The following is a 26,618-nucleotide window of genomic DNA, read 5'->3' as shown; positions in this document are numbered from 1 at the left end:
ATTTTGAATATATAACAATAGGCTAGATTAGTTCAAAACACATTTTTTTTTTTTTTGAGATGGAGTTTCACTCGTTGTCCAGGCTGGAGTGCAATGGCTTCATCTCGGCTCACCGCAACCTCCGCCTCCCGGGTTCAAGCAATTCTCCCGCCTCAGCCTTCCGAGTGCTGGGATTACAGGCACGTGCCACCATGTCCAGTTAATTTTGTATTTTTAGTAGAGACGGGTTTTCTCCATGTTGGTCAGGCTGGTCTCGAACTCCCAACCTCGGGTGATCCGCCCACCTTGGCCTCCCAAAATGCTGGGATTACAGGCGTGAGTCACTGTGCCCAGTCTCAAAAGACATTTTAAGTTTTATTTTCGAGACAGGGTCTCACTCTGTAAGCTAGGCGGGAGTGCAGTGGCACGATCTCAGCTCACCGCAACCTCTGCCTCCCAGGTTCAAGCGATTCTTGTGCCTCAGCCTCCCAAGTAGCTGGGACACAGGTGCACACCATCATGCCCAGCTAATTTTTTAATTTTTTTGTAGAGACAGGGTTTCACCATGTTAGCCAGGCTGGTCTTAAACTCCTCACCTCAAGTGATTCACCTGCCTCATCCTCCCAAAGAGCTGGGATTACAGGTGTGAGCCACTGCACCCGGCCTATTTAAAAAAAAAAAAAATTCTTGCCCGGGCGCGGTGGCTCACGCCTGTAATCCCAGCACTTTGGGAGGCCGAGACAGGCGGGTCACCTGAGGTTGGGAGTTGGAGACCAGCCTGACCAACATGGAGAAACCCGTCTCTACTAAAAACACAAAAATTAGCTGGGTGTGGTGGCGCATGCCTGTAATCCCAGCTACTTGGGAGGCTGAGGCAGGAGAATTGCTTGAACCCGGGAGGCGGAGGTTGCGCTGAGCCAAGATCATGCCATTGCGCTCCAGCCTGGGTGACAAGAGCGAAACTTCGCCTCAAAAAAAAAAAAAATTCTTTGTCTTTCCTCTGCTAAAACATCTCGGGGGACAAAAGATATTATTTTTCTGAACATTACCAATTAGGAAATAAACGCCAATCTGTCACCACTGGGCTTCCTTTTTAAGTTTTTTTCTTTCAATCATTAGGAACTCCTGACTCAGCTCTATGGTGAACTCTATTCTATCTGGGCTAATGGAAGGAACTTACAGCACAGATAAACACTAATATTTGGCTTCCAGTATATCAGAATACTTATATTTGAATATGTGTCTAGTTTTCCTATCTAAGGCAAAGAATGACTTCAGCACATTACTTTTTCTGCTTCTAAAAAAGTTGTAGGCCGGGCATGGAGGCTCACGCCTATAATCCCAGCGCTTTGGGAAGCTGAGGTAGGGGGATCATGAGGTCAAGAAATCGAGACCATCCTGGCCAGCATGGTGAAATCCCGTCTCTACTAAAAATACAAAAATTAGCTGGGCATGGTGGCGTGCGCCAGTAGTCCCAGCTACTCTGGAGGCTGAGGCAGGAGAATCACATGAATCCGGGAGGTGGAGGTTGCAGTGAGCCGAGATCGCGCCACTGCACTCCAGCCTGGCGACAGAGCGAGACTCCATCTAAAAAAAAGAAAGAAAGAAAAGAAAAAAAAGTTGTCTAGGTGGTTTACACCTTATACTTGTTTGAGTGAGAGTGGGAAAGATTACACCCCAGACCTTCACATTTCCTACTTTTTCTCATCATTCTGGGGTCTGCCTGAATGTCACTTCCTCAAAGAGGCCTTTCCTGACCACCTGTTCCTTCATATCACTTACTCACTTACTTGATTATTATCTGTTTTTCCCACACAGCTAGAAGGTAACCTCCATCAAGACAGAAACTTTTGTCTTTTTTGTCCACTGCTGTATTCCCAGCACCTTTATAATACCTGGTATCTGTAAGGCATTCAACAAATATTTGTGAAGTCATAAATGAGATGAGCAAATCACAGGTTTTGGAATAAGACAGTCCTGGGTTCAAATTACAACTCCACTCTTTTTGTCCAATTGTTGGCAAGTTACTCAACCTCTCTCTGCCACAGCTTCCTCATCTCTGGTAGGTGAGGAAATATCCATTACAGAGGGTGGTCATGATGACTAATGAAGGATCCATGTACAATGCCAGACACAGAGTAGACTCTCACAATTGTTACTTTTCTTTCCATCCACCTCTTCTTTATTGAGATGATAGTTATGAGACTATATTAATATTAATCTTTCTTATCCAGGACATCTACTCCAACCAGAGGGAAATTTATCATGAAGCTAATGAAGTTTAAACTTCAGGGCTGCTCACTTGCACAGGCTCCAAACTGGGAGTTGTAGAGGGAAAGCCAGTTGTTGTCTGGAAGCATTTTTTTTTTTTTTTTTTTGAGACATAGAGTCTCATTTTGTTGCCCAGGCTGGAGTGCAGTGGCGTGATCTTGGCTCACTGCAACCTCCGCCTCCGGGGTTCAAGTGATTCTCCTGCCTCAGCCTCCTCAGTAGCTGGGATTACAGGCGCATGCCACCACGCCTGGCTAATTTTTGTATTTTTAGTAGACACGGGGTTTCACCATTTTGGTCAGGCTGGTCTCGAACTCCTGATCTCGTTATCTGCCCGGCTTGGTCTCCCAAAGTGCTGGGATTACAGGCATGAGCCACCACGCCCGGCCATCTGGAAGCATTTTTATGTAAGCATTTCTAATTAGCAGCCTAAAGAGATCTCAGGAAAAAAAAGGGTACTAATCTCCAAGTCTCGAGTATTTGTTGTGATGTATTTTCTCTCTATAGTAATCTTTTGATTGCTAATTTTGTATTTATAATTTGTATTTTATGTCTCAAAGAGGTCCCCCAAATTGTATATGTTTCAAGCCCTCCAAGTCTGAATCTACCCCAGCCCATTTATAGATTCCATTAATGGAGCATAAATGTATTCAGAAAGGCTGCATTAACACTCTCAGAGGAGCTGCTTCAAGGTGATTGACTACTCTGCATTGGGACTGGTAATTTAAAGGTTCTTAAAACCATGCACTTGCAAACACCACTAGGAGGCTTGCCATAATTTTTACCTGTTTTCATCCAAAGGTTTGCCTTTAGGTGAAACCGCACTGTTAAAAAGATCGTGGGTACGTCTTCGATAAAGCATCAACTTGATTAAGGAACCCTCCTACTGAATTCCCATTTAAAGCAATACTTGTATTAAGGACACCGTTTTTGGCTGCAGTCTTGATCGTCTGTCAATCAGAAACCTAAAAGTACTTAAGCTGGCAAGTCACCATCCCTAATCGCATTCTTCCTTAAAGACTCCCATAAGGTATTATGGAAAGTTAGATTCATAACAACTATTAAGTTGTTCGTGGGTGCAAAGCCCCATAAAGCCACTGGGGAGAAAATTCTTTGTTTAAAAAGTAACGACTGAAGCCGACTGACATTAGTAGTATTCCTAGTACGGAGTACTAACAAGAGTAGTAGTTTCTACTCTGTATTTGAAGCCTTGTTTTGCTGCGGCGCCCGTCCCATCCGCACCTTCCTCTTAAGAGAGCTGCTAACTTCCCCAAGGATGGAAACGTCCCCCTGGGTCCTGGCCTCTCTATCGCTGACCCCTGCGTCTGAATTTCCCCCACGCCGCACTCGAGCCTTGTCTCCAGCGCATCTGTGCCTTCGCGGTCCACGTCCCCACCGCGCTCTAGAGGGAGCCCGCGGGCCGCGCGCCGGCCGCGGATTCATTTTACGTGAGGCCGCCGCGACCACGAACCTTGTTCCAACACCTGCAGGGTCCGGCACGCTAGTCAGTGGGGGTGCCTCAGAAAACATAGCCCCGTGTGCCCTCACTGGATTCATGAGCGGCCCCTCGCCCCCTCACAGTCAGACACACGTCGCCACCCTCACAAGTGCGGCCGGTGGGATCTAGCTGGGACCCTCCCCGCCTGGGAAAGTCTGGGTGCTGGCTCCTAAAGCGCCCCGGCCAAACCCCTGTCCCTCCAGTCCGCCTGCTCAGGCCTCGGCTGTCCGCGGTCTTCACCGTCCTCGCCTGCGTCCTGGCCCCATCCGGCTCCAGGCAAAACCCGGAGCGGCTACCTCTCCGCAGCTCCCGGGAGACCGCGCGGCGCCGCGGCTAGAGCATGCGCAGTGCGCAGGGCCGGCTCGAAGCGCAAGCAGGAAGCGTTTGCGGTGATCCCGGCGACTGCGCTGGCTAATGCGGTACCGGCTAGCGTGGCTTCTGCACCCCGCACTGTCCAGCACCTTCCGCTCAGTCCTCGGCGCCCGCCTGCCGCCTCCGGAGCGCCTGTGTGGGTAAGCGGAATGGAGCGCCCGGGCCCTCGGGCCCCGTGGGTCACAGTGGTTTGGCGCTCGGGTTGCAAAGTGGTGATTCAGCACTTAAAGCCGCCACCGCTGCCCCTCACGCCGCCCGTCCCGCCGGCCTGGGGCCCGTACTGCCGCGCTGAGGCCGCCCCAGGGCCCGGAAGAGCGGCTCGCCAGGCGGGAGCCAGAGGCCTGGTCCAGAGTCGGGGACGTCCCTCGGGCTGGTGAGGGGCCGGGGCCGCTACACGGGGCCACGGGGCGTGTGCCACTTAGTGCGGGGGGCGCGGGGGCGGACAGAGTCACCCGGCCTGCACCCGGGAGCCGCGCCGCGTCACTCTCCCGGAGTCCGCCTGTGAGGGGGCCGGGAACCTGAGGCGGACTCGAGCCGTGGGGTAAAGGAATCCGGCGACTTCGGGGGGACCGCTTCTCACCTTGCCCTCAGCCCTGCCCTTTTCTCCGGGCACTGAGTTTCCAGGACCGTGTGGAATGCCCGCGCTGGGAAAAAAGTTTGCCTGCCTCCCGCCTTGGAAGACGAGTGTGGGGTTTCCTATCGGGGGACATTTAGGAGCCAAAAGATACCTCGGGATCCTCTACAGCAGCTCCCTTGTTTTAGTCGGAGACAACCGGAGCTCCGAGAGATGGATTGATTTCCCAGCAATTGCCGAGATTGTGGCAAAACCAGGATTAGGACACAGGTTTTTTGCCATCCGGTGGCGTGCCCTCTCCACTGCACCGTTGATCTGCGTACGCTAGGCGTTTTCAGGCTTGTAGTGAACGCTGAATACTTTTTACTACGAATGGAAGAAGATAGGCAGTATTATCTTGCCCTCCCTAGAAACGTTATTTGAACCCCTGCTGGTTTTAATCAGTAATAGCCAGCACCTACTAAGTGCAGGGCACTGTGCTGGACCCTCTATGTAAAGTATGTGTCTGCCTTCCAAGGAACTTTGACTTGATTGGAGCGGATTGGGATGCCACGGGAATTGAGATAGCTACAAGGGTGTGTTGATGAGGGTCAGAAGATGGGTAGTATGGGTAGTGTGTGGGGCCAGAGATGGGGGGGTAGGCTGGCTTTGGAAGGAATGGCAGAAAGGTTGGAGTGAGGGCTGGCGTGGGCGTAATCCAGCCTAGATATGCGGGCAGTTTGTGTTGGGGGAGCAGTGAGCCGATTAGTCTGGTTGAAGCTTTATAGAATTTCCCTGGGGTAATTAGAAGGACACAAGTCCTGTATTATAACAGTAGGGTAATGCTGGCCTGGGTCTTGAATTTTAGTTGGGATTTTCCCAATGCGTAGTAGGTAGGGAGCCATTAAAGTTTTTGAGCTGGAAAGTTATCTGATGGAACTGGGGGTTTAGGAAAGTAGTTTGGTGGCTGTGTGCAGGATGTCAGGAAGTGGAGAGAGTCCTAAGGCAGAGAAACCTGTTGGGACTTAGTCTTTACTGCCTGTATTAGGATGGTAGCAGTGGGGCACTAAGATAAGCTAATACAAATGAAGACTCTATGGAACTTGTTCTCCTCTGTTTTCCACTACATCACAAAATCTCCTATAATGTGCAAAAGACCCCTGAACTTAGAGAATCAGGTGGTAAGCACAGGCAGGATGCCTCCTTTTGTCCTCTTTTGTGTCAGTCTGCTTTTGTTCTAAATTCATTACTGATAGGCTAGGCTTAGCTGTCTCCATACTGTCTCCGGCATATAGCATTTGTGATTTTTAAAGAAAGCACCAATTTTAAGTTTTATATAACTAAGTGGTTTGTATGTTCTAGTTAAAATTACATTTTCTCTGTAGTTATTAAGTCCGGTCGACCATCCAGAGTTTTAAGATATGTTTTTCTCAAAGATGGAAATTTGAGAGATTCAAAGCATAATGAATGAGATGAGCCAGCTAGAAAGCTCTACCCTAAAATGAGTGAGTGAGGCTTTTGAGGAAAATACAGGTCCAACCAAAGGGATTAGGGCATAGTTTTAGGAAGGAAAGCACTAACATCTGAAGCTACCACATTTCACATCTTAAGGAATGCAATCAGCCCTAGTGTACATAGTCGGAAGAATGTCTTAACAGAGATAGCCACACAGCTATTTGCTGGAAGAGCTGGGATTTAACCCATGTCTATCTGGCATCGGAGCCTGAGCTCTTAACTGTTATGTATTTGCGAACACAAGTACTGCCTCTGCTGGTATTTGGGCATTCATTTTCTGGTCTAACCTCTTGAGACAGAGATGGTCTTAAAGCATTTATGTAAGATCAATCCATTTACAGAGTAACCGCCTTGTTCTGTGTTCAGCTGTATTTTATAACTTGGGACTGTGTGGAATTATCTGAACTATTGGGGCACCTGGAGATAATAGCCCATTCCCTGGCAACAACTTGAGCCACCTGGGCATCAGTCATCTCACTTTGCAGGCAGCCCTACTTTGCATTTCCCTGTTCCATAGGCTTAGGAAACAGTGGTATGTCAGTTGGGACTATCAACATTCAAGCTTTTAAACTACTTTCAATCAGAAAAATGCCTTTTAATAGTGTAAAAGGACAGGGTACCCCTGAAGTTTCTTTAACCTAATCCACACATTCTGCCTGTCTTGAAAGTTAGGGTTGAGGCCAGGTGGGGTGGCTCACGCCTGTAATCCCAACACTTTGAGAGGGCGAGGTGGGGGGGATCACTTGAGGTCAGGAGTTCAAGACCAGCCTGGGCAACATGGTGAAACCCCATCTCTACTAAAAATACAAAAAAATTAGCCGGGCGTGGTGGTGGGCACTTGTAATCCCAGCTACTCATGAGGCTGAGGCAGGAGAATCGCTTGAACCCAGGAGGCGGAGGTGCAGTGAGCTGAGATCGTGCCACTGCACTCCAGCCTGGGTGACTGAGCGAGACTCTGTCTTAAAAAAAAAGAAGTTAGGGTTGGGGACAGTCTCCCCAGGGTAGGGGAGAAAAAGTTCAGTATGTTTTCTTTTTTTTAAAGTTCGAGACAGGGTTTCACTCTGTCGCCCAGGCTGGAGTGCAGTGATGTGATCTCAGCTCACTGCAGCCTTCATCTCTTGGGTTCAAGTGATCCTCCCACCTCAGCCTCCTGAGTAGCTGGGACTGCAGGCTCATGCCACCACCCCACAACTAATTTTTGTATTTTTGGTAGAGATGGGGTTTCGTCATGTTGCCCAGGGTGGTCTCAAACTCCTGGGCTGAAGCAATCCTCCTGCCTCCCAAAGTGCTGGGGTTACAGGCATGAGCCACTGTGCCAGGCCCAGTATATGTTTCATAAACACTGGTTTCCTTTCTGTTTTTCTGTTGGTATTTTATATCTCCTAAACATGTAGCCAGAGGATCAGGCTACCTTTTAGCCAGGATGACAAGGCTAGAGCACTTTCCCTCCACAGGGGTAGATCCTCTATAGATATGTTAGGTTCTGGAGCCTTCTCAGTTGGCTTGTCTTCAGTCTGTTCTCACTGTTCTGTTAGACATTATTTGAATGTCTACTCTGTAGTGATCACACACTGTGTCCAGTACTATGTAAATGCAAAGATAGCCATAAATCTTGTCCTCAAGGAGCTTTCAGTAATAAACAGTAAACTGCTTTACCTCTGACCTTTTACTAGACACCTCCACTTTTATGTTTTGTTGTTTCTTTCAATTAATTTTGAAAAACAACTTAGTATTTTTTTATCACCATACTGATTACTTTTTTAAAAAGTGGGACTCACAAAATTATTTTATTCTTCTCAAAGAACTGTTTAGTTTCTTTTTGCCTATTAAAAGTGTAACTTTTTTTTCTTTTGAGACTGAGTCTTGTTCTGTTGCCCAGGCTGGAGAGTGACACGATCTTGGCTCACTGCAACTTCCACCTCCCGGTTTCAAGTGATTCTTCTGCCTCAGCCTCCAGAGTAGCTGGGATTACAGGTGTGTGCCACCACACACAACTAATTTTTGTATTTTTAGTAGAGCTGGGATTTCACCATGATGGCCAGGCTGGTCTTGAACTCCTGACTTCAGGTGATCCGCCCACCTTGGCCTCCCAAAGTGCTCGGATTACAGGCGTGAGCCACTGCGCTCGGAATAACTTTTTAAAGTAGGACTCACAATCTGCTTTCTGAAGGGAAGGCATCACACTCTGCCTGACACATAGTAGGTACTCAGTACATATTTACTGCATAACTTAATTGATTAATGGTCTTTTTTCAAAACAATTTTTTTCTGTAGAGTCCTTAGTTTTGCTATGTTGTTATCATTTTTTCAGTTTAGCTTGAAAATGAGAGTTTTCAGTTTAGCTTGAAAATCTTTGAATCTTTTTCCCTCATTGCCTATTCCCAAGACCCAATCCTCCTGAGTCTTTCATCCTAAAGATTCCTAAAGTTTCTTGGAGTGATCTTGACCCTCATCACCATCCTAGTTCAGGCCATGATCATCTTCCTAACATCTTACATCAGTGAGATTATCTCACCTGAACAGGTTTTAGAACTGACTTTTCCAGCCTTCTGTCTCCCTACTAGTTGATTCTTATCATCACATCAGATTAATAAACCACTTTTCCCAAGCTGTTGTCTCGCCTAAATATCACCAGTGGTTCTGCGCTATTTCAAGATCAAGTTCAAACTTCTTGACCCAGCATGTAAGCATTCTGTTGGCTGGCCTTAGCCCAACTTTTCAGCCTAACTCTTCTCCAGTCAGACTTACCAATTTGCTGTCTCCTTTTACATGACCTATTCATTCCCAATTCTGAGATGCCCTTTCTGTCTTTTCTTTATATGACTAAATCCTTTATTCTTTTTAGGCCTTGTTATACAGGTCACGCAATTACTCTTCCTTTTTCTCAACTTAATAATTTTTAAAAACATTGTGAAACATCTATTTGATGTTTATATATTGCCTCTTTTACTCTCTTATTTAATATTGTACATGCCAGAGTATATAGGACAAAGAAGAAAAAACAAACACCTGTGTACCATCTACTTTAGGAAACAAACATTTCCAGCAACTTTGAACCTGTCTGTGCTCACCTGTCCAATTATAACTCTGTTCCTCCCCTGTAAAGGTATTGTTATTATTATTATTATTATTTTTTGAGAAAGAGTCTGCCCTTGTTGCCCAGGCTGGAGTACAGTGGCGCAATCTCGGCTCACTGCAACCTCCACCTCCCAGCTTCAAGCGATTCTCCTGCCTCAGCCTCCCAAGTAGCTGGGACTACAGGCGCGTGCCACCACGCCCGGCTAATTTTTGTATTTTTAGTAGACATGGGGTTTCACCATGTTGCCCAGGCTGGTCTTAAACCCCTGACCTCAGGTGATCCACCCTCCTCAGCCTCCCAAAGTGCTGGGATTACAGGCGTGGGCCACCGTGCCCGGCTGTATTATTCTATATTTGGATAACAATTTCCTTAGTTTTCTTTATAGTTTTATCACATTTGAATACTTCTTAAGCAGTATATCGTTTAGTTTTATTGTTTATTTTAGTTTTATAGCTTTTGACCTTTATTGCAAACTTTTCTGAGTTACTTTTTTTCATTTAACTTTCATTTAACATCATTCATAAAGATGTATGAGTTCACTGCTGAATGGCAGTCATGCAAGTATGCCCTGGTATCATATTGATCATTGCAAAAATTCTGTAAGATAGGCCTAATCTATATTCTGACAACTCCCAAATGTATTTCTCTAGCCAGAACCTCTCCCTCAAATTTCAGGTTTGAGTAATAAACTTCCTACTCAACAATGTGAGTCACACTGGTCTACTTGCTTGACTTGCTCTTACCTCAGATCATTTGCATTGTTTTCCCTCTGCTGAGAACACCCTGCTGCTAGTAAGAATGGGGAGAGCTTTGCAGAGAACATAGGATTTGAACAAGAGTCTTTGAAGGAAATATTGAATTGGATGAACAAAGAAGGAGAGTTGAGAAAATATTTTATTTTTTGGAGACAGGATCTCACTGTCACCCAGGCTGGAGTGCAGTGGCACGATCAAAACTCACTGCAGCCATGAACTCCTGGGCTCAAGTGATCCTCTCACCTCAGCCTCCTGTAGCTAGGACTACAGACTTGTGCCACCATGCCTGGCTAATTTTTAAAATTTTGTAGAGGCAGGATCTTGCTATGTTGTCCATACTGATCTCTAACTCCTGGCTTCAAGCAATCTTCCTGCCTCTGCCTCCCAAAGTGCTGTGATTACAGGCATAAGCCACCGCAACCAGAAGAGAAAATATTTTAGATAGAAGGAATGGTATTAGCAAAGGTTCAAAAGTAGGGAAATTCACAATATCAGCAAAGGAAAGTGAAATTTTGTCTTATTGGATATAGAGAACCTCAGATGCTTTTTGAGCAATTCAGTGACATATGAAAGCTGTATTTTTGGCTAATTAATCTGGCTGTTTTTTGTAAGCACTGTTTGAAACGCAGGCAGAGACTGATGAGGGATAAAGAAGGTAGTACAAATGACAAGGAAAGAAGAGTGTCTGCAGAAGACATGTGCAAGAAGGATTCAGCAGGGTTTAGTTATTGATTGATGTAGGGACGATGTGGGAGTCAGAGAAGCCTGAGGTCTTGAGCGTGAGTGACTTTGAGTCTAGAATAGGAGGGGCCACCAGGGTAGGGAAAACTCTTGTCGGGGAGACCCAGCTCTGGGAAGAAGTTCAGCTAGGTGAGATGTTTGTCCTGCCTGGCAGGTGGCAGGTTTTCCAAAGGCATACCAAGAGAACCAACCACTGCTTGGGTACAGCAGTGGGCACAGTCTTGTAGGCACTTTTGGGCTGGCTGTTACCCTCAGGTCCCGTAGGGTAGTGGACAGGACTGAGCGGTCCTTAAATACCCAAGGGAATGAAATCTAGTTTGTAGATTGGTAGCTCAGGGACTAGTTCAATTGAAAGATCAGAACCACATTGATGAATACTGACCTACTACTGGGGTTTCTTATTTGTTTTGCTTAAGGATAGGAAATGGATCCAGAGCCTAGAACAAGTCTGACCTGTGCTGGGGTCTAAGTGGATTCAGCTGTAACGCTCTTGCTGCTGCTGCTGCTGTTAACCATAAAAGATTTAGTAGCTAATATTTATTGAATGCTTATTGTATGTTATGCTTTTTTGGGTGGGGGGTAGTCATCCCCTCAAGCATTTATTCTTTGTTACAAACAATCCAATTAAACTCTTAGTTATTTTGAAATGTGCAATTAAATTATTATTGATTATAGTCACCCTGTTGTGCTATCAAATCCTAGGTCTTTTTTTTTTTCTTTGGTACCCATTAACCATCCCCACCTGCCCTCAACCACCCACTACCCTTCCCAGCCTCTGGTAACCATCCTTCTACTCTCTATCTCCATGAGTTCAGTTGTTTTGATTTTTAGATCCCACAAATAAGTAAGAACATGTGATGTCTGTCTGTCTGTGCCTGGCTTATTTCACTTATCATCATAACCTCCAGTTTATGCATTTTATTAGGAGCTTTGCCTATGTTGTGTGTGTGTGTGTGTGTGTGAGAGAGAGAGAGAGAGAGAGAGAGACAGAGTCTGACTCTGTCACTCCTAGGTGGAGTGCAGTGGCGTGATCAGGGCTCACTGCAGCCTTGACCTCTCTGGGCTCAGGTGATTCTCCTGCCATCTCAGTACTCCCCTGTTTCCTGGGTAGCTGGGGCTAGTAGCTGGAACTTGGCACATACCACCATACCTGGCTAATTTTTTGGAGTTTTTTTTTTTTTTTTGTAGAGACAGGATTTCGTCATGTTGCCCAGACTGGTCTTAAACTCCTCAGTTCAAGCAGTCCACCTACCTTGGCCTCCCAAAGTACTGGGATTATAGGCGTGAGCCACTGCACCTGGCTACATATGTTGTCTTGTTTAATGGCCATGGTAATTATGTGGGAGAGTGGTGGTGGTAGTCTTTTTTTTTTTTCTTTCAGATAAGGATATTGAAGCTCAAAGAGGTTAACTTGCTCAAGGATACACAGCTAGTAAGTGGCTTAGCGAGATATGAATTCAACTGGGCTCACTCAAGAACCTCAGGGGTTGGCCATTATATTATCTTCTTCCTAGAGGTAGCACGATATCTTTAGTAGAGATGGGGACGTTAAAACAGGGAGATTTTTTAGAAAGAATATACATGGTAGTTGATGATATTGAGTCTGAAGTGATTACTGGATAGCCAAGGGGAGATCTGCAGGAAGCATTTGAAATATGACTGGAACTTGGTAAGAAGGCCTGAGCTGATTTCCTAAATCTGAACATAGAGTTGAAGACACGGACATGGATGGATATAGGAAAAATAATCTATGTTTAGATGCGGTGGGGGAGGGGGCAGCCTTGACAATGCTCACATTTAGGTATAAGAAGGAAACATAGTTGGAGAGGTTGGGAGTTAGAGAGGTGGAAGATTATATCGGAAGTGAAATAGTCTGAAGTTCTAGCCAAAGAGATTTTGGGGAGAATAGGGTCTTGAGAAAAGAACAAATACCATTTCTTTCTTTCTTTTCTTTTTTTTTTTTTTTTTTTTTTTTTTTTGAGATGGAGTCTCGCTGTGTTGCCCAGGCTGGAGTGCAGTGGTGCTCACTGCAACCTCTGTCTCCTGAGTTCAAGCAATTCTCATTCCTTAGCCTCCTGAGTAGCTGCAATTACAGGTGCCCGCCACCATGCCCAGCTAATTTTTTCTTTTTTTTTTTTTTTCTGAGACAGAGTCTCGCTCTGTCACCCAGGCTGGAGTGCAGTGGCGAGATCTTGACCCACTGCAACCTCCGCCTCCTGGGTTCAAGCAATTCTGTTTCATCCTCCTGAGTAGCTGGAATTACAGGCGCCTGCTACCACGCCGGCTAATTTTTTTATATTTTTAGTAGAGATGGGGTTTCACCATGTTGGCCAGGCTGGTCTCAAACTCCTGACCTCAGGTGATCAACCCACCTCAGCCTCCCAAAGTGCTGGGATTACAGGCATGAGCCAGCACACCTGGCTACTGTTATTTCTTGATCTCTTAATTTTAGAAATTTTCTGTTGCTTTGTTATGCCCAGCTATTTTATTTTTTTAGAGATGGGGTCTTACTGTGTTGCAGAGGTTGGTCTTGAACTCCTGGCCTCAAGTGATCGTTCTGCTTAGCCTCCCAAGTAGCAAGGATTACAGGTATGAGCCATCACACCCAACTGTTTACATATTTCTGATTCTTCCCACTTGATCTTATGGTCCTATGGACATTTAGTACAGTTTCAGTTTTTTTTTTTTTTTTTTTTTTTTGAGACAGTCTCGCTTTATCGCCCAGGCTGGAATGCAATGGCGCAGTCTCGGCTTACTGCAACCCCTGTCTCTCATGTTCAAGCATTCTCCTGCCTCAGCCTCCTGAGTAGCTGGGACTACAGGCGTGTGCCACCATGCCCACTAATTTTTGTGTTTTTTTAGTAGAGAGACAGGGTTTCGTCATGTTGGCCAGGCTGGTCTCCAACTCCTGACCTCAAGTGATCTGCTGGCCTCTGCCTCCTAAAGTGCTGGGATTACAGGTGTAAGTTACCTTGCCCGGCCTAGTACAGTTTCTTATATGATCAAATCTATTAGATGATCTATTGGTTCCATATTTTCTCCTTGGAGACTATCCTTCAGGACACTTTTTCCTTCTTGCTGTAGTTTGAACTAGTTTTCTCCAGGCTTGCTACAGAATGGTTGCCTGGAATTTCCCTTTGCTTCTCTCCTCTAATGGATCTGTTTCCTGGTTCTCAAATTTTTTTCTTTCTTGGCTTGCTCCTTCATTCAAGAGTAGTTGTATATTGGAACAAGCTTTCATGTAAAGACTACATGGGAGATAACTTTTTGTAGATCTTCTGGTGATTTCCAAACAGAAAAGTATAGATCTGGGTCCTAGTGTGAATCTACACCTTTGTAGAATAAGACTACAAAAGTAAGAGAGATGACCTGAATGGCTTCCACTCCCTCCATGTAGCTCTAGAATTCTAGTATTGTAAGTACTTGGGAATTAAGTTATTTTACAGGTTATCTAGCATATGGTTAAAGCAGCAAGCTTTCAGGGATATCCTTTGCGAGACTTTGACAAAAAAGACATATGGCTTCTTTTTTCCCCTCCCTTTAAAATTGAACTTTAAGATTTTTTTAATTGAACTTAAAGATTTGCTTTTCTTTTCTTTTTTTGTTTCTTTTTTTTTTTTTGAGACGGAGTCTTGCTCAGCTGCCCAGCTAGAGTGCAGTGGCGTGATCCTGGCTCACTGCAACCTCTGCCCCCTGCCCCAGGTTGAAGCGATTCTCTGCCTCAGCCTCCCAAGTAGTTGGGACTACAGGCGCGTGCCACCACACCCAGCTAATTTTTATATTTTTAGTAGAGATGGGGTTTCACCATGTTGGCCAGGATGGTCTCAATCTCTTGACCTTGTTATCTGCCCGCCTCAGCCTCCCAAAGTGCTGGAATTACAGGTTTGAGCCACCATGCCCAGCCTTTTTTTTTTTTTCCTTTTTGTGACAGAGTCTCACTCTGTAGCCCAGGCTGGAGTGCAATGGTGCAATCTTGGCTCACTGCAACCTCCGCATCCCAGATTCAAGTGATTCTCCTGCTTCAGCCTCCTAAGGAGCTGGAACTACAGGCATGCACCAACACACCCAGCTAATTTTTGTATTTTTAGTAGAGATGGGGGTTTCACCATGTTTTTTTTCCCCCCCGAGGTGGAGTTTTGCTCTTGTTGCCCAGGCTGGAGTGCAATGGTGTGGTCTTGGCTCACTGCAACCTCCGCCTCCCGGGTTCAAGCAATTCTCCTGTCTCAGCCTCCCAAGTAGCTGGGATTACAGGCGCCTGCCACCACGCCCGGCTAATTTTTGTACTTTTAGTAGAGACGTGGTTTCACCATGTTGGCCAGGCTGGTCTCGAACGCCTGACTTCAGTTGATCTGTCCACCTCGGCCTCCCAAAGTGCTGGGATTACAGGCGTGAGCCACTGTGCCCAGCCAGGGTTTCACCATGTTGACCAGGCTGGTCTTGAACTCCTGACTTCAGATGATCCACCCTTCTTGGCCTCCCAAAGTGCTGGGATTACAGACGTGAGCCACCACACCCAGCCTGCTTTTCTTTTTATGGAGGAAGTAAATTTGAAATTTTGCTTTTAAAACAAGAAATAATGAAAACAAACATTAGTCACCTGATTTTCCTTCTTTTTTTTCTTTCTTGAGTTGGTGAAAGTTTCTCCCTTCCCATTGTTGGGCTACTCTGTGGTTTCTGTATGCTCTTCTGATGGCCAATATAGGCTGGGAGTGTTGGATAACATTTGGTCCAGGGTAAAATATTCTTGAATTCAGCTTCTGTTCCAGGAAGATATCAGTAAGATTGACACCTGTTCTAAGTTTGTACTCCAGACTACTTTAAACTGCCATCCAGTTGAAAAAATGCCTTATTCTCTCTATAGTCTATCCCCTTGGGAGCCAGTGTGATGTAGTGGAAAAGTCACTCTGACTTGACACTTGGTTATTCTTTTTATCTTGAATTGGTTAGTTTGCATGAGTCTTTTTCCTAGCCACCAGACTAAGTAGCTTCAAATATCTTTATTAATCCTACCAAGTTTTGGTTTCTGAACGTTGCCTTCTACGGGTGCATAGTTCTTTTTACTTTCTTGTGCTTACATATCACTAACTCCTCACTTGATGTTGCTTTTATTTTAGAGAGTATGACCGACTATAAATGAGGTCACTGTAGACCAGTAGGCTGGGATGTGGCATGTGGATATGTTTTGCAGTTGTTATTTTTTAAATGGGAATCAACACTTAGAAATCCTGAGAGTTCAGTTCCTTTTGGGAAAAAGGGATAATCTGGTAACAGTGGGCCCACATTCCTGCCTGGCAGCAATTAGCTTGAGCTAGGGAAGATTTGTCTTTCAGAAGGGGCATGCATTCCTTCTTACAGCCTGCTTTGCTTATTTACATTACTTTTTTGGCCTTGTAAACATTATATTTGTGATCCGTTCTATACAGTGATTGGAGGAAGTTAGTCTTAGTAGTTTTCAGACATACTGGAGGTTTTTGTTAATAATAAAAATGAAACAAAATACACATGTAAATTGCTCCAAAAGTACAGAAATGATTGTGTAATCAGGACTACCCTTTGCCTCATTTAAAGTTTACGAAGATTATCACATCATCTTATTTTATTTTATTTTTTTTTGGTGACGGAGTCTCGCTCTGTCACCCAGGCTGGAGTGCAGTGGTGCGATCTCCGCTCACTGCAAGCTCTGCCTCCCGTGTTCAAGCCATTCTCCTGCCTCAGCCTCCCAAGTAGCTGGGACTACAGGCACCCACCACCACGCCCAGCTAATTTTTTTTTTTTGTATTTTTAGTAGAGATGGGGTTTCACCATGTTAGCCAGGATGGTCTTGAACTCCTGACCTCAGGTGATCCGCCCGCCTCGGCCTCCCAAAGGGCTGGGATTACAGGCGTGAGCTGCCACGCCCAGCTTACATCATCTTATTTGATCCTTGCAGGACTACCCTTTGCCTCATTTAAAGTTTACGAAGATTATCACATCATCTTATTTGATCCTTATGGCAACTATAGGAGGTTGACAGAGAAATGAAAAGTCCCACAGCTCTTAGGAAGTCTACTTTAGACGCCGTGCTACTGCTGAGTTCGCCTTATTTATTTATTTATTTACTTATTTTTTTTTTTTTAGACGGAGTTTCACTCTTGTTGCCCAGGCTGGAGTGCAGTGGTGCCATCTCGGCTCACTGCAACCTCCGCCTCCCAGGTTGAAGTGATTCTCCTGCCTCAGCCTCCTGAATAGCTGGGATTACAGGCGCCCACCACCATGCCCGCTAATGTTTGTATTTTTTTAGTAGAAAGACAGGGTTTCACCATGTTGGCCAAGCTGGTCTCGAACTCCTGACCTCAGGTGATCCATCCACCTTGGCCTCCCAAAGTTCTGGGATTACAGGTGTGAGCCACCACGCCCAGCCTGAGCCACCACACCCGGCCTGAGTTCGCCTTGTTGTCTAGAACCCAGGTGAGGATGGAGTGAAGGTGGTGGGTGTGGAAGAGCATGTTAGCTTTGCTTCTAGGAAAGTAAGTGGAGCTATCAGCCTGAGCTATGTGAGCATGCATAAAAGGAGTAACAAGTCACTTCTCTCAATCTTTTTTTTTTTTTTGAGACGGAGTCTCGCTCTGTCGCCTAGGCTGGAGTGCAGTGGCTCCATCTTGGCTCACTGCAACCTCCGCCTCCTGGGTTCAAGTGATTCTTCTGCCTCAGCGTCTTGAGTAGCTGAGACTACAGGTGCGTACCACCATGCCTGGCTAATTTTTGTATTTTTAGTAGAGACGAGGTTTCCCCTTGTTGAACAGGCTCGTCTTGAACTCCTGTCCTCAGGTGATCCACGCGCTAGGGCCTCCCGAAGTGCTGGGATTACAGGTGTGAGCCACCGTGCCCAGCTCACTTCTCTCAACCTTTGAGGCATCTCTCGAGTTGCTCACCAAGAAGAGAGGGAGAAAAGAGAGCAAACAGTGTACAGTAAGTCAAGAAGATGATGAGTGTAATGTAACAAGGTAGGGAAGACCAAGAACCTTTTGGAGCAAGATGGCTACATTAGGATTTCTGGTCAGTCAGGTCACATAAATAAGGCAGATAGGAACGTTGACACTGGGAAGACACCGTTCCCAGAAGCCAAATAGACAAGACTATCTGGCCAGTCAGATACACGGTTAAACTAACAGACTTTTAAGGAAAATGAATATGTTATTTGTACTTACAGTCAACCAGCCAAACTATTATCGATATTATTGTATGGCAACAACATAGCATCTTTCTAGAAATATTAATGAACAAATTAGGAATTGTCATAAAACAGCAAAAGGGGCAGAGGAAATCAATGAAGCACACTAGAGTTTAACTGTTTCCCTTAAACAATTGAGTTTTTAAATAAGTAAATCCTGTGACTCCCAGACTGAGGCAGGAGGATTGCTGGAGTCCAAGAGTTGGAAACTAGCCTGTGCAACATAGTGGGACCCTATCTCTACAAAAAATAAAAAATTAGCCGAGTGTGGAGGCACGTGCCTGTAATCTCAACTATTCCAGAGGCTGAGGCGGGAGGATTGCTTGAGCCCGGGAAGTCAAAGCTGCAATGAGCCATGATTACACCATTGCACTCCAGCCTGGGTGACAGTGATACCCTGTCTCAAAAAAAAAAATATATATATATATACCATTCATGGGTTTTAGTGTATTTGCAGAGTTGTGCAACCATCACCACAATCATTTTAAAACATTTTCGTCACCTCAAAAAGAAACATTATACCCTTTGGCAGTTACACTCTATTCCACTCTTCCCTGAGCCCATGGCAGCCACTCATCTTTCTTTCTATGGATTTGCCTGTTCTGGACCATGCATACAAATGACATCAAACAATATGTGGTCTTTTGTGTCTGGCTTTCACTTAACATAATGTTTTCAAAGTTCATTCATATTGTAGTATGTGTCAGTACTTCATGCCTTTTTAGTACTCATAGTATTGCATTGTATGGATAGACCAGATTGTATTTATCCATTCATTAGTTGATGGACATTTGGATTATTTCCAGTCTTGAGATATAATGAATAATACTGCTTTGGGCATTCGTGTACAAGTTTTCATGTGAACACTTATTTTCGTTTCTCTTGGGGATATGCATAGGAGTGGAATTGCTAGGTCATATGCTAACTCTTGTGTTTAACCTTTTCAGGAACTACCAGGTTGTTTTTCAAAGCAGTGGCACTATTTTGCATTTCCACCAGCAGTGTGTGAAAATTCCAATTTCTCTATATCCTTGACAACACTTGCTATATGTACTTTTGTTATAAGCCATCCTGGTGGGTATGAAGTGGTGTCTCATTGGAATTTTGACTTTCATTTTCCTGATGACCAGTGAGTATATTTTCATATGCTTCTTGGCCATTTATATATCTTCTTTAGAGAAATGTCTACTCAGATCCTTTTTCTATTTGTTAATTGGGTTTTTTTTTTTATTTATTAAAGTTGTAAGAGTTTTAAAATATATTCTCTAGGCCGGGCGTGTTGGCTCATGCCTGTAATCCCAGCACTTTGGGAGGATGAGGCAGGTGGATCACCTGCAGTCAGGAGTTCAGGACCAGCCTGACCAACAAGGTGAAACCCCATCTCTACTAATAATACAAAAATTAGCTGGGCATGGTGGTACACGCCTGTAACCCCAGCTACTCGGGAGACTGAGGCAGGAGAATCGCTTGAACCCTTGAGGCGGAGGTTGCAGTGAGGCAAGATCGTGCCACTGCACTCCAGCCTGGGTGACGAGAGTGAAACTCCATCTTCAAAAAAATACAAATGAAAAAATATATTCTCTATACAAGTCCCTTATCAGATATATGATTTACAAATATTTTATTCCATTCTATAGGTTGTCTTTTCACTTTCTTGATGGTGTTCTTTGAAGCAGAAAGTGTTAAATTTTGTTGAAGTCTAATTTGTCTTTTTAAAAAACTGGTTGTGCTTTTGATGTCATATCTAAGAAGCCACTGCCCAATCCAAGGTCACAAAGATTTAAGTTTTCTTTTAAGATTTGTATTATTGGCCAGGCATGGTGGCTCACACCTGTAATCCTAGCACTTTGGGAGGCCGAGGTGGGCGGATCACCTGAGGTCAGGAGTTTGAGACCAGCCTGGCTAACATGGTGAAACCCTGTCTGTACTAAAAATACCAAAAATTAGCCTGGCGTAGTGACAGGCGCCTGTAATCCCAGCTACTCAGGAGGCTGAGACAGGAGAATCGCTTGAACCCAGGAGGTGGACATTGTGGTGAGCTGAGATCACGCCTTTGCACTCCAGCCTGGGCAACAAGAGCAAAACACTATCTCAAAAAAAAGGTTGTATTGTTTAATTATTTAGCTGTTACATGGAAGTCTTTGATCTATTTTGAATTAGTTTTTATGTATGGTGTGAGGTGAGAGTCCAACTTCATCTTTTTACATGTGGATATCCAGTACCATTTGTTGAAAAGACTAGTCCTTCCTCATTGAATTGTTTTGGCATCCTTTTTTTTTTTTTTTTTTTTTTTGAGATGGAATCTTGCTCTGTTGCCCAGGTTGTAGTGCAGTGACTGCAACCTCCGCCTCCCAGGTTTAAACAATTCTTATGCTTCAGCCTCCTGAGTAGCTGGGACTACAGGTGTTGGCCACCATGCCCAGATAATTTTTGTATTTTTAGTAGAAATGGTGTTTCACCATCTTCGCCAGGCTAGTCTCGAACTCCTGGCATCAAGTGATCTGCCTACCTTGGCCTCCCAAAGTGCTGGGATTACAACATGCCCGGCCATCATCCTTTTCAAAAATAAATTGATCAAAAGGTGAGGGTTTAACTCTGAGCTTTCTGTTCTGTTCCATTAATCTGTATGGTTTTTTTTGAGATGGAGTCTTTCTCCCAGGCTGGACTGCAGTGGCGCTATCTCGGCTTACTGCAAGCTCCGCCTCCCAGGTTCACACCATTCTCCTGCCTCAGCCTCCTGAGTAGCTGGGACTACAGGCGCCCGCCACCAAGCCTGGCTAATTTTTTGTATTTTTAGTAGAGATGGGGTTGCACCATGTTATCCAGGTTGTTCTCGATCTCCTGACCTCGTGATCCGCCTCCCTCGGCCTCCCAAAGTGCTGGGATTACAGATGTGAGCTGCCGCGCCTGGCCCATTAATCTGTATGTTTATCCTGATGCCAGTACCACACTATTTTGCTTACAATTGTTTTGAAGTCAGGCAGTTTGAGTCTTCCAGCTTTGTTCTTCTTTCTCAAGACTTTTTTGACCATTCTGGGTCCTCTGCATTTCCAAACAAGTTTTAGGATCAATTTGTCAATTTCTGCAAAAAAGGAGTCTTAGGTGGGATTTTAATCTATTTGGGGATTACTGTTATCTTAAAAATACTGTCTTCCCATCCATGAACATGGGAGTCTTTCCATTTAAAGTTTAAGTTTTACATTTCTTTTGTTAAATTTATGCGTAAGTTTTTTTTTTTTTTTTTTTGAGGCAGAGTCTCACTCTGTAGCCCAGGTGGAGTGCAATGGCAAGATCTTGGCTCACTGCAACCTCCACCTCCCAGGTTCAAGCAATTCTCCTGTCTCAGCCTCCCTAGTAGCTGGGATTACAGGAGCCCACCACCGTGTTCAGCTAATTTTTGTTTTTGTTTTTGAGACAGACTTTCGCTCTGTTGCCCAGGCTGGAGTGCAGTGGCGTGATCTCAGCTCACTGCAACCTCCGCCTCCTGGGTCCAAGCGATTCTCCTGCCTCAGCCTCCCGAGTAGCTGGGATTACAGGTACCCACCACCACGCCCGGCTAATTTTTGTAGTTTTAGTAGAGACAGGGTTTCACCATGTTGGCCAGGCTGGTCTCAAACTCCTGACCTCAGGTGATCACCTGCCTTGGCCTCCCAAAGTGCTGGGATTATAGGGGTGAGCCACGGCACCCAGCCTGATTTTTGTATTTTTTGTAGAGACAGGGTTTCACCATGTTGGTTAGGCTGGTCTCGAACTCCTGACCTCAGGTCATCCACCCGCCTCAGCCTCTCAAAGTGCTAGGATTACAGGCATGAGCCACTGTGCCCACCCAGTATTTTATTTTTTGATGCTATTATAAATTGTTTTCTTATTTTTAGTTTGTTCATTGCTACTGTATAGAAATACAATTGATATTTTTATATTCAAGATCATGTCTTCTGAAAATGGAGCTAATTTTACTTTTTTCTTTCTAATTTGTACGCCGTTTATTTCATTTTCTTGCCTAATTGGTCTGTTTAGAACTTCCAGGACAGTGTTGAATAGAAGTGGCAAGAGTGGAAATCCTTGTCATCTTCTTGATCTTAATGGTAAAAACATTATCTGTCACCATTAAGTACGATGCTAGCAGTAGCTTATTCATAGAGTCCCTTTTTCAGGTTGAGGAAATTCTCTTTTATTCCTAGTTTGATCAGCATTTTTGTCATGAAAGAGATATACTGTATTTTTGAAACAATCTCATACTGAAAAGTTTTTATTGTACAATATAGTGCAAATAATTTTTTTCCTGAACCAATTACAGTAATTTGACCATTGGATACTTTAGTGTGATTTTCTTTTTTTTTTTTTTTTTGAGACAAAGTTTTTTTCTTGTTGCCCAGGCTGGAGTGCAATGGCACTATCACGGCTCACCGCAACCTCCGCCTCCTGGGTTCAAGTGATTCTGCTGCCTCAGTTTCCCAAGTAGCTGGGATTACAGGTATGTGCCACCACGCCTGGCTAATTCTGTATTTTTAGTAGAGATGGGATTTCACCATGTTGGTCAGGCTGGTCTCGAACTCCTGACCTCTGGTGATCCCCCCCACCTCAGCCTCCCAAAGTGTTGGGATTACAGGCGTGAGCCACTGTGCCCGGCCTCTTTAGTGTGATTTTCTATATAATCACAATACCATCAGAATCAGAAAATTATCATTGATGAATAGAAATGAGAGTGGGCATCCTTGTCATGCTTGTTCCTGATTATAGAGGAAAGGCTTTCAGCTTTTCACTGCTGAATACGTTCATTGTTTGCTTGTCTTCCATGGCCCTTATTGTACTGAAGTACACAATGGAGGTATTCCTTGTATACCTAATTTGTTGAGAGTTTTTACCGTGAAAGGCTGTTGAATTTTGTCAAATTATTTTTCTGCTCTATTTTTTCCCCCCTTTTTTCACAGATCCTGCATGTGGCATCTGAAAGCTATCTGTGAAGAGGTATTTTTCTGTTTTTTTTTTTGAGATGGAGTTTTGCTCTTGTTGCTCAGGCTAGAGTGCAAGAGTGCAGTGGTGAGATCTTGGCTCACTGCAACCTCTGCCTCCCAGGTTCAAGCAATTCTTCTGCCTCAGCCTCCCGAGTAGCTGGGATTACAGGCATGTGCCACCACGCTTGGCTAATTTTGTATTTTTAGTAGAGACGGGGTTTTCCCATGTTGGTCAGGCTGGTCTCGAACTCCTGACTTCAGGTGATCCGCCTGCCTTGGCCTCTCAAAGTGTTGGGATTACAGGCATGAGCCACTGCACCTGGCCATCTTTTTTTTTTTTTTTCAAGACACTGTTGCACTCTTGTCAGCCTGATTGGAGTGCAGTGGTGCAATCATGGCTCACTGCAGACCTAAACTCTTGGGCTCAAGGGACCTTTCTACCTTAGCATCCCTGAGTACTTGGGAATATAGGCATGTGCCATCATGCCCAGCTGTTTTTGTAGAGACGGTATCTTGCTGTGTTGCCCAGGCTGGTCTTGAGCTCTTGAATTCAAGCCATCCTCCCACCCCAGCCTCCCAAAATGCTGGGATGACAGGCATGAGCCACTATACTTAGCCTTTTTTCTGCATCTATTGAGATGATTGTGTGGGGTTGTTCCCCCTTCATTCTGTTAATGTGGTATATCACATTTATTGATTTGCAATAAGTGTGTTGATGTTGAACCATCCTTGCATTGCCGGGATAAATCTCACTTGATCAAGGTGAATGATCCTTTTAACGTGCTGTTGAATTTGGTTTGCTAGTATTTTGTTGAGGGTATTTGCATCAATATTCATCAGTGATATTGGCCTGTAGTTTTCCTTTTTTGATGTGTCTTTGTGTAGTTTTGGTATCAGGGTAATACTGGCCTCATAGAATGAGTTTGGAGTTATTCCTTCCTTGTCTATTTTTTGGAATAATTTGAGTAGAATTGGTATTAGTTCTTTAAATATTTAGTAGAATTCAGCAGGAAAGCCATGGGTCCTGGGCTTTTCTTTGCTAGGAGACTTTTTATTATGGCTTCAATCTTGTTACTTGTTGGTGTGTTCAGGTTTTGGATTTCTTCATGGTTCAATCTTGGTAGGTTGTATGTGTCTAGGAATTTATCCATTTTTTCTAGGTTTTTCAATTTATTGGCATATAGTTGCTCATAATAGCCACTAATGATCTTTTGAATTTTTGCGGTATCAGTTGTAATGTCTCCTTTTTCATCTCTGATTTTGTGTCGTCTCTCCTTTTTTCTTAGTCTGGCTAAATGTTTGTCTATATTCATCAAGGTTATTGGCCTGTAGTTTTCTTTTCTTGTAATGTCCTTGTCTGGCTTTAGTATCAGGGTAATACTGATTTCATAAAATGAGTTTGGAGGTATTCTCTCTTCTTTTTTGGAAGAATTTGAGAAAGATTGGTATTCTTTTTTTTTTTTTTTTTTTTTTTTGAGACAGAGTCTCACTCTGTTGCCCAGGCTGGAGTGCAGTGGCACAGTCTTGGCTCACTGCAACCTCTGCCTCCCAAGTTCAAGCAATTCTCCTGCCTCAGCCTCCCGAGTACCTGGGACTACAGGTGTATGCCACCACACCTGGCTAATTTTTGTATTTTTAATAGAGACAGGATTTCACCATGTTGGCCAACCTGGTCTTGAACTCCTGACTTCAGGTGATCTGCCTTCCTCAGCCTCCCAAAGTGCTGGGATTACAGGTGTGAGCCACCATGCCCAGCCTGCTTTTTCTTTTTCTTATTTATTTATATTGCTATGAACATACATTTATCTTAACTTACGGCTGAAAATTCAGTACTATCGTTCTTTGTTTTGTTGCTCAAATTATTATGGCTTGGACCCTTAGGAGTTTCTTCATTTTGGCTCCTGTGTATTTTGAATAAGCCCCATCTTTTTTAGAGTATTGTTTTACTTCTGTTCTAGACTCATCTTATATTTTTCTTGCCCTAGCCCTTGAATCAATCACTTAATTCCTTTTATTGGAAAATAATTTTTTTTTTTTTTTTTTTTTTTTTTTTTTTTTTGAGACTGAGTCTTACTCTGTCACCCAGGCTGGAGTACAATGGTGTGATCTCGGCTCATTGCAATCTCTGCCTCCCAGGTTCAAGCAATTCTCCTGCCTCAGCCTCCCAGGTAGCTGGGATTACAGGCATGTGCCACCATGCCTGGCTAATTTTTGTATTTTTAGTAGAGATGGGAGTTCACCATGTTAGCCAGGCTGGTCTCAAACTCCTGACCTGAGGTGATCTGCTTGCCTCAGCCTCCCAAAGTCCTGGGACTACAGGCGTGAGCCAACTCACCTGACCGGAAAATAATCTTCGCAGACCAAGATCTGGGCACTAGATGTGCTCATTGTTGCTGAGGTGTCATTGCTTCTAGTGGCCAGTCTAGTGCCTCTGGTGGACAGCCACATATACACGTTTTTATATTTCTATGTCTTTTTGTATATATTAAAAATATAAGTTTGTATTGATACCTTTGATTCCAACTTAGTACCACAATTGTAGCCTTTTCCCATTTCTTATTTATAACATCTTTTTCCAACAATGAGAACACTGGATTTCATTTTCTACAATTTACTTTCTTATTTCCTCAATTCTAGTGTACACATAGTTTCATAATTGCTAGCTCACCTGTGAGAAACATTTTTAAAATAGGTCACAATATTTACATATAGTTCTTTTTCTCTTAGGCTTTATTGTATCCAGTCAAAATCCAGCTTTCCATAGTTAAGTTCTTTTCTTTTACACTCCTTCAATGTGATTATGTTACTCATTTATAGTTATTAGGTTAGTTTGTTAGAATTTTGATTGTTTCTCACCCCACCCCCCCATCATGGTTGGTTTTATTATTGTGATAAAGAATATGTAACATAAAATTTATCATTTTGACCTTTTTGTGTGTGTGTATAGATGGGGTCTGACTATGTTGCCCAGACTGGTCTCAAACTCCTGGCCTCAAGTGATCTTCCTACCTTGGCTTTCCAAAGTACTGGGGTAACAAGCATGAGCCACTGCACCTGGCCCATTTTGAGCATTTTTAAGTGTATTGTTCAGTGGCAGTAAATACATCCACGTTGTTGTGTAACCATCACCATCATCCATCTCTAGAACATTTTTCATCTCACCAAACTGAAACTCTGTACCCATCAAATAATAACTCACCATTTCCCCTCCCTTCAGACCCTTGCAATCACCAGTCTGTTTTCTGTCTGTGAATTTGACTACTCTAGGTACCTTATATAAGTGGAGTTGTGTAGTATTTGTCCTTTTGTGATTAGCTGATTTCTTTTCTTTTCTTTTCTTTTCTTTTTTGAGATGGAGTCTTGCTCTGTCGCCAGGCTGGAGTGCAGTGGTGCAGTCTTGCCTAACTGCAACCTCTGCCTCCCGGGTTCAAGCAATTCTCCTGCCTCAGCCTCCTGAGTATCTGGGACTATAGGTGTGCACCACCACTCCCAGCTAATTTTTGTATTTTTAGTAGAGATGGGGTTTCACCATGTTGGCCAGGATGGTCTCGATCTCTTGACCTCCTGATCCACCTGCCTTGGCCTCCCAAAGTGCTGGGATTGCAGGCATGAGCCACCACGCCCAGCCAGCTTATTTCATTTAGTATGTCTTCTAGGTTCATATGGTAGCATGTGCCAGAATTGTTTTCC

The 26,618-nt window shown here is 44.2% G+C and overlaps 1 protein-coding gene across 11 annotated transcripts in view; it reads left to right on the top strand.

Annotated features, from left to right (window-relative positions):
• Positions 1-3,655: 3,655 nt before the first annotated feature.
• The window catches only part of IDE (insulin degrading enzyme), a 121,965-nt gene continuing 99,002 nt past the window's right edge, over positions 3,656-26,618 (top strand). For 4 of the 11 annotated variants that reach the window (XM_063781993.1, XM_009458941.5, XM_063781992.1 and 1 more), the window contains exon 1: positions 3,656-4,260. In XM_063781993.1, the coding sequence (XP_063638063.1) occupies positions 4,163-4,260 (98 nt within the window). In that variant the 5' untranslated portion in view covers positions 3,656-4,162. Of the gene's footprint in view, positions 4,261-4,334; positions 5,270-18,920; positions 19,103-22,349; positions 22,448-26,618 lie in introns of those variants that run through there. The other 7 variants (XM_063781989.1, XM_016918869.4, XM_054660356.2 and 4 more) reach the window with 7 other exon arrangements.

Source organism: Pan troglodytes, chromosome 8 (assembly GCF_028858775.2).
Source record: "Pan troglodytes isolate AG18354 chromosome 8, NHGRI_mPanTro3-v2.0_pri, whole genome shotgun sequence".
In the NCBI taxonomy this organism is placed as follows: Eukaryota; Metazoa; Chordata; class Mammalia; order Primates; family Hominidae; genus Pan; species Pan troglodytes.
Note: the sequence above shows the minus strand (reverse complement) of the source record. Positions and strands in the feature narration are given on the sequence as shown.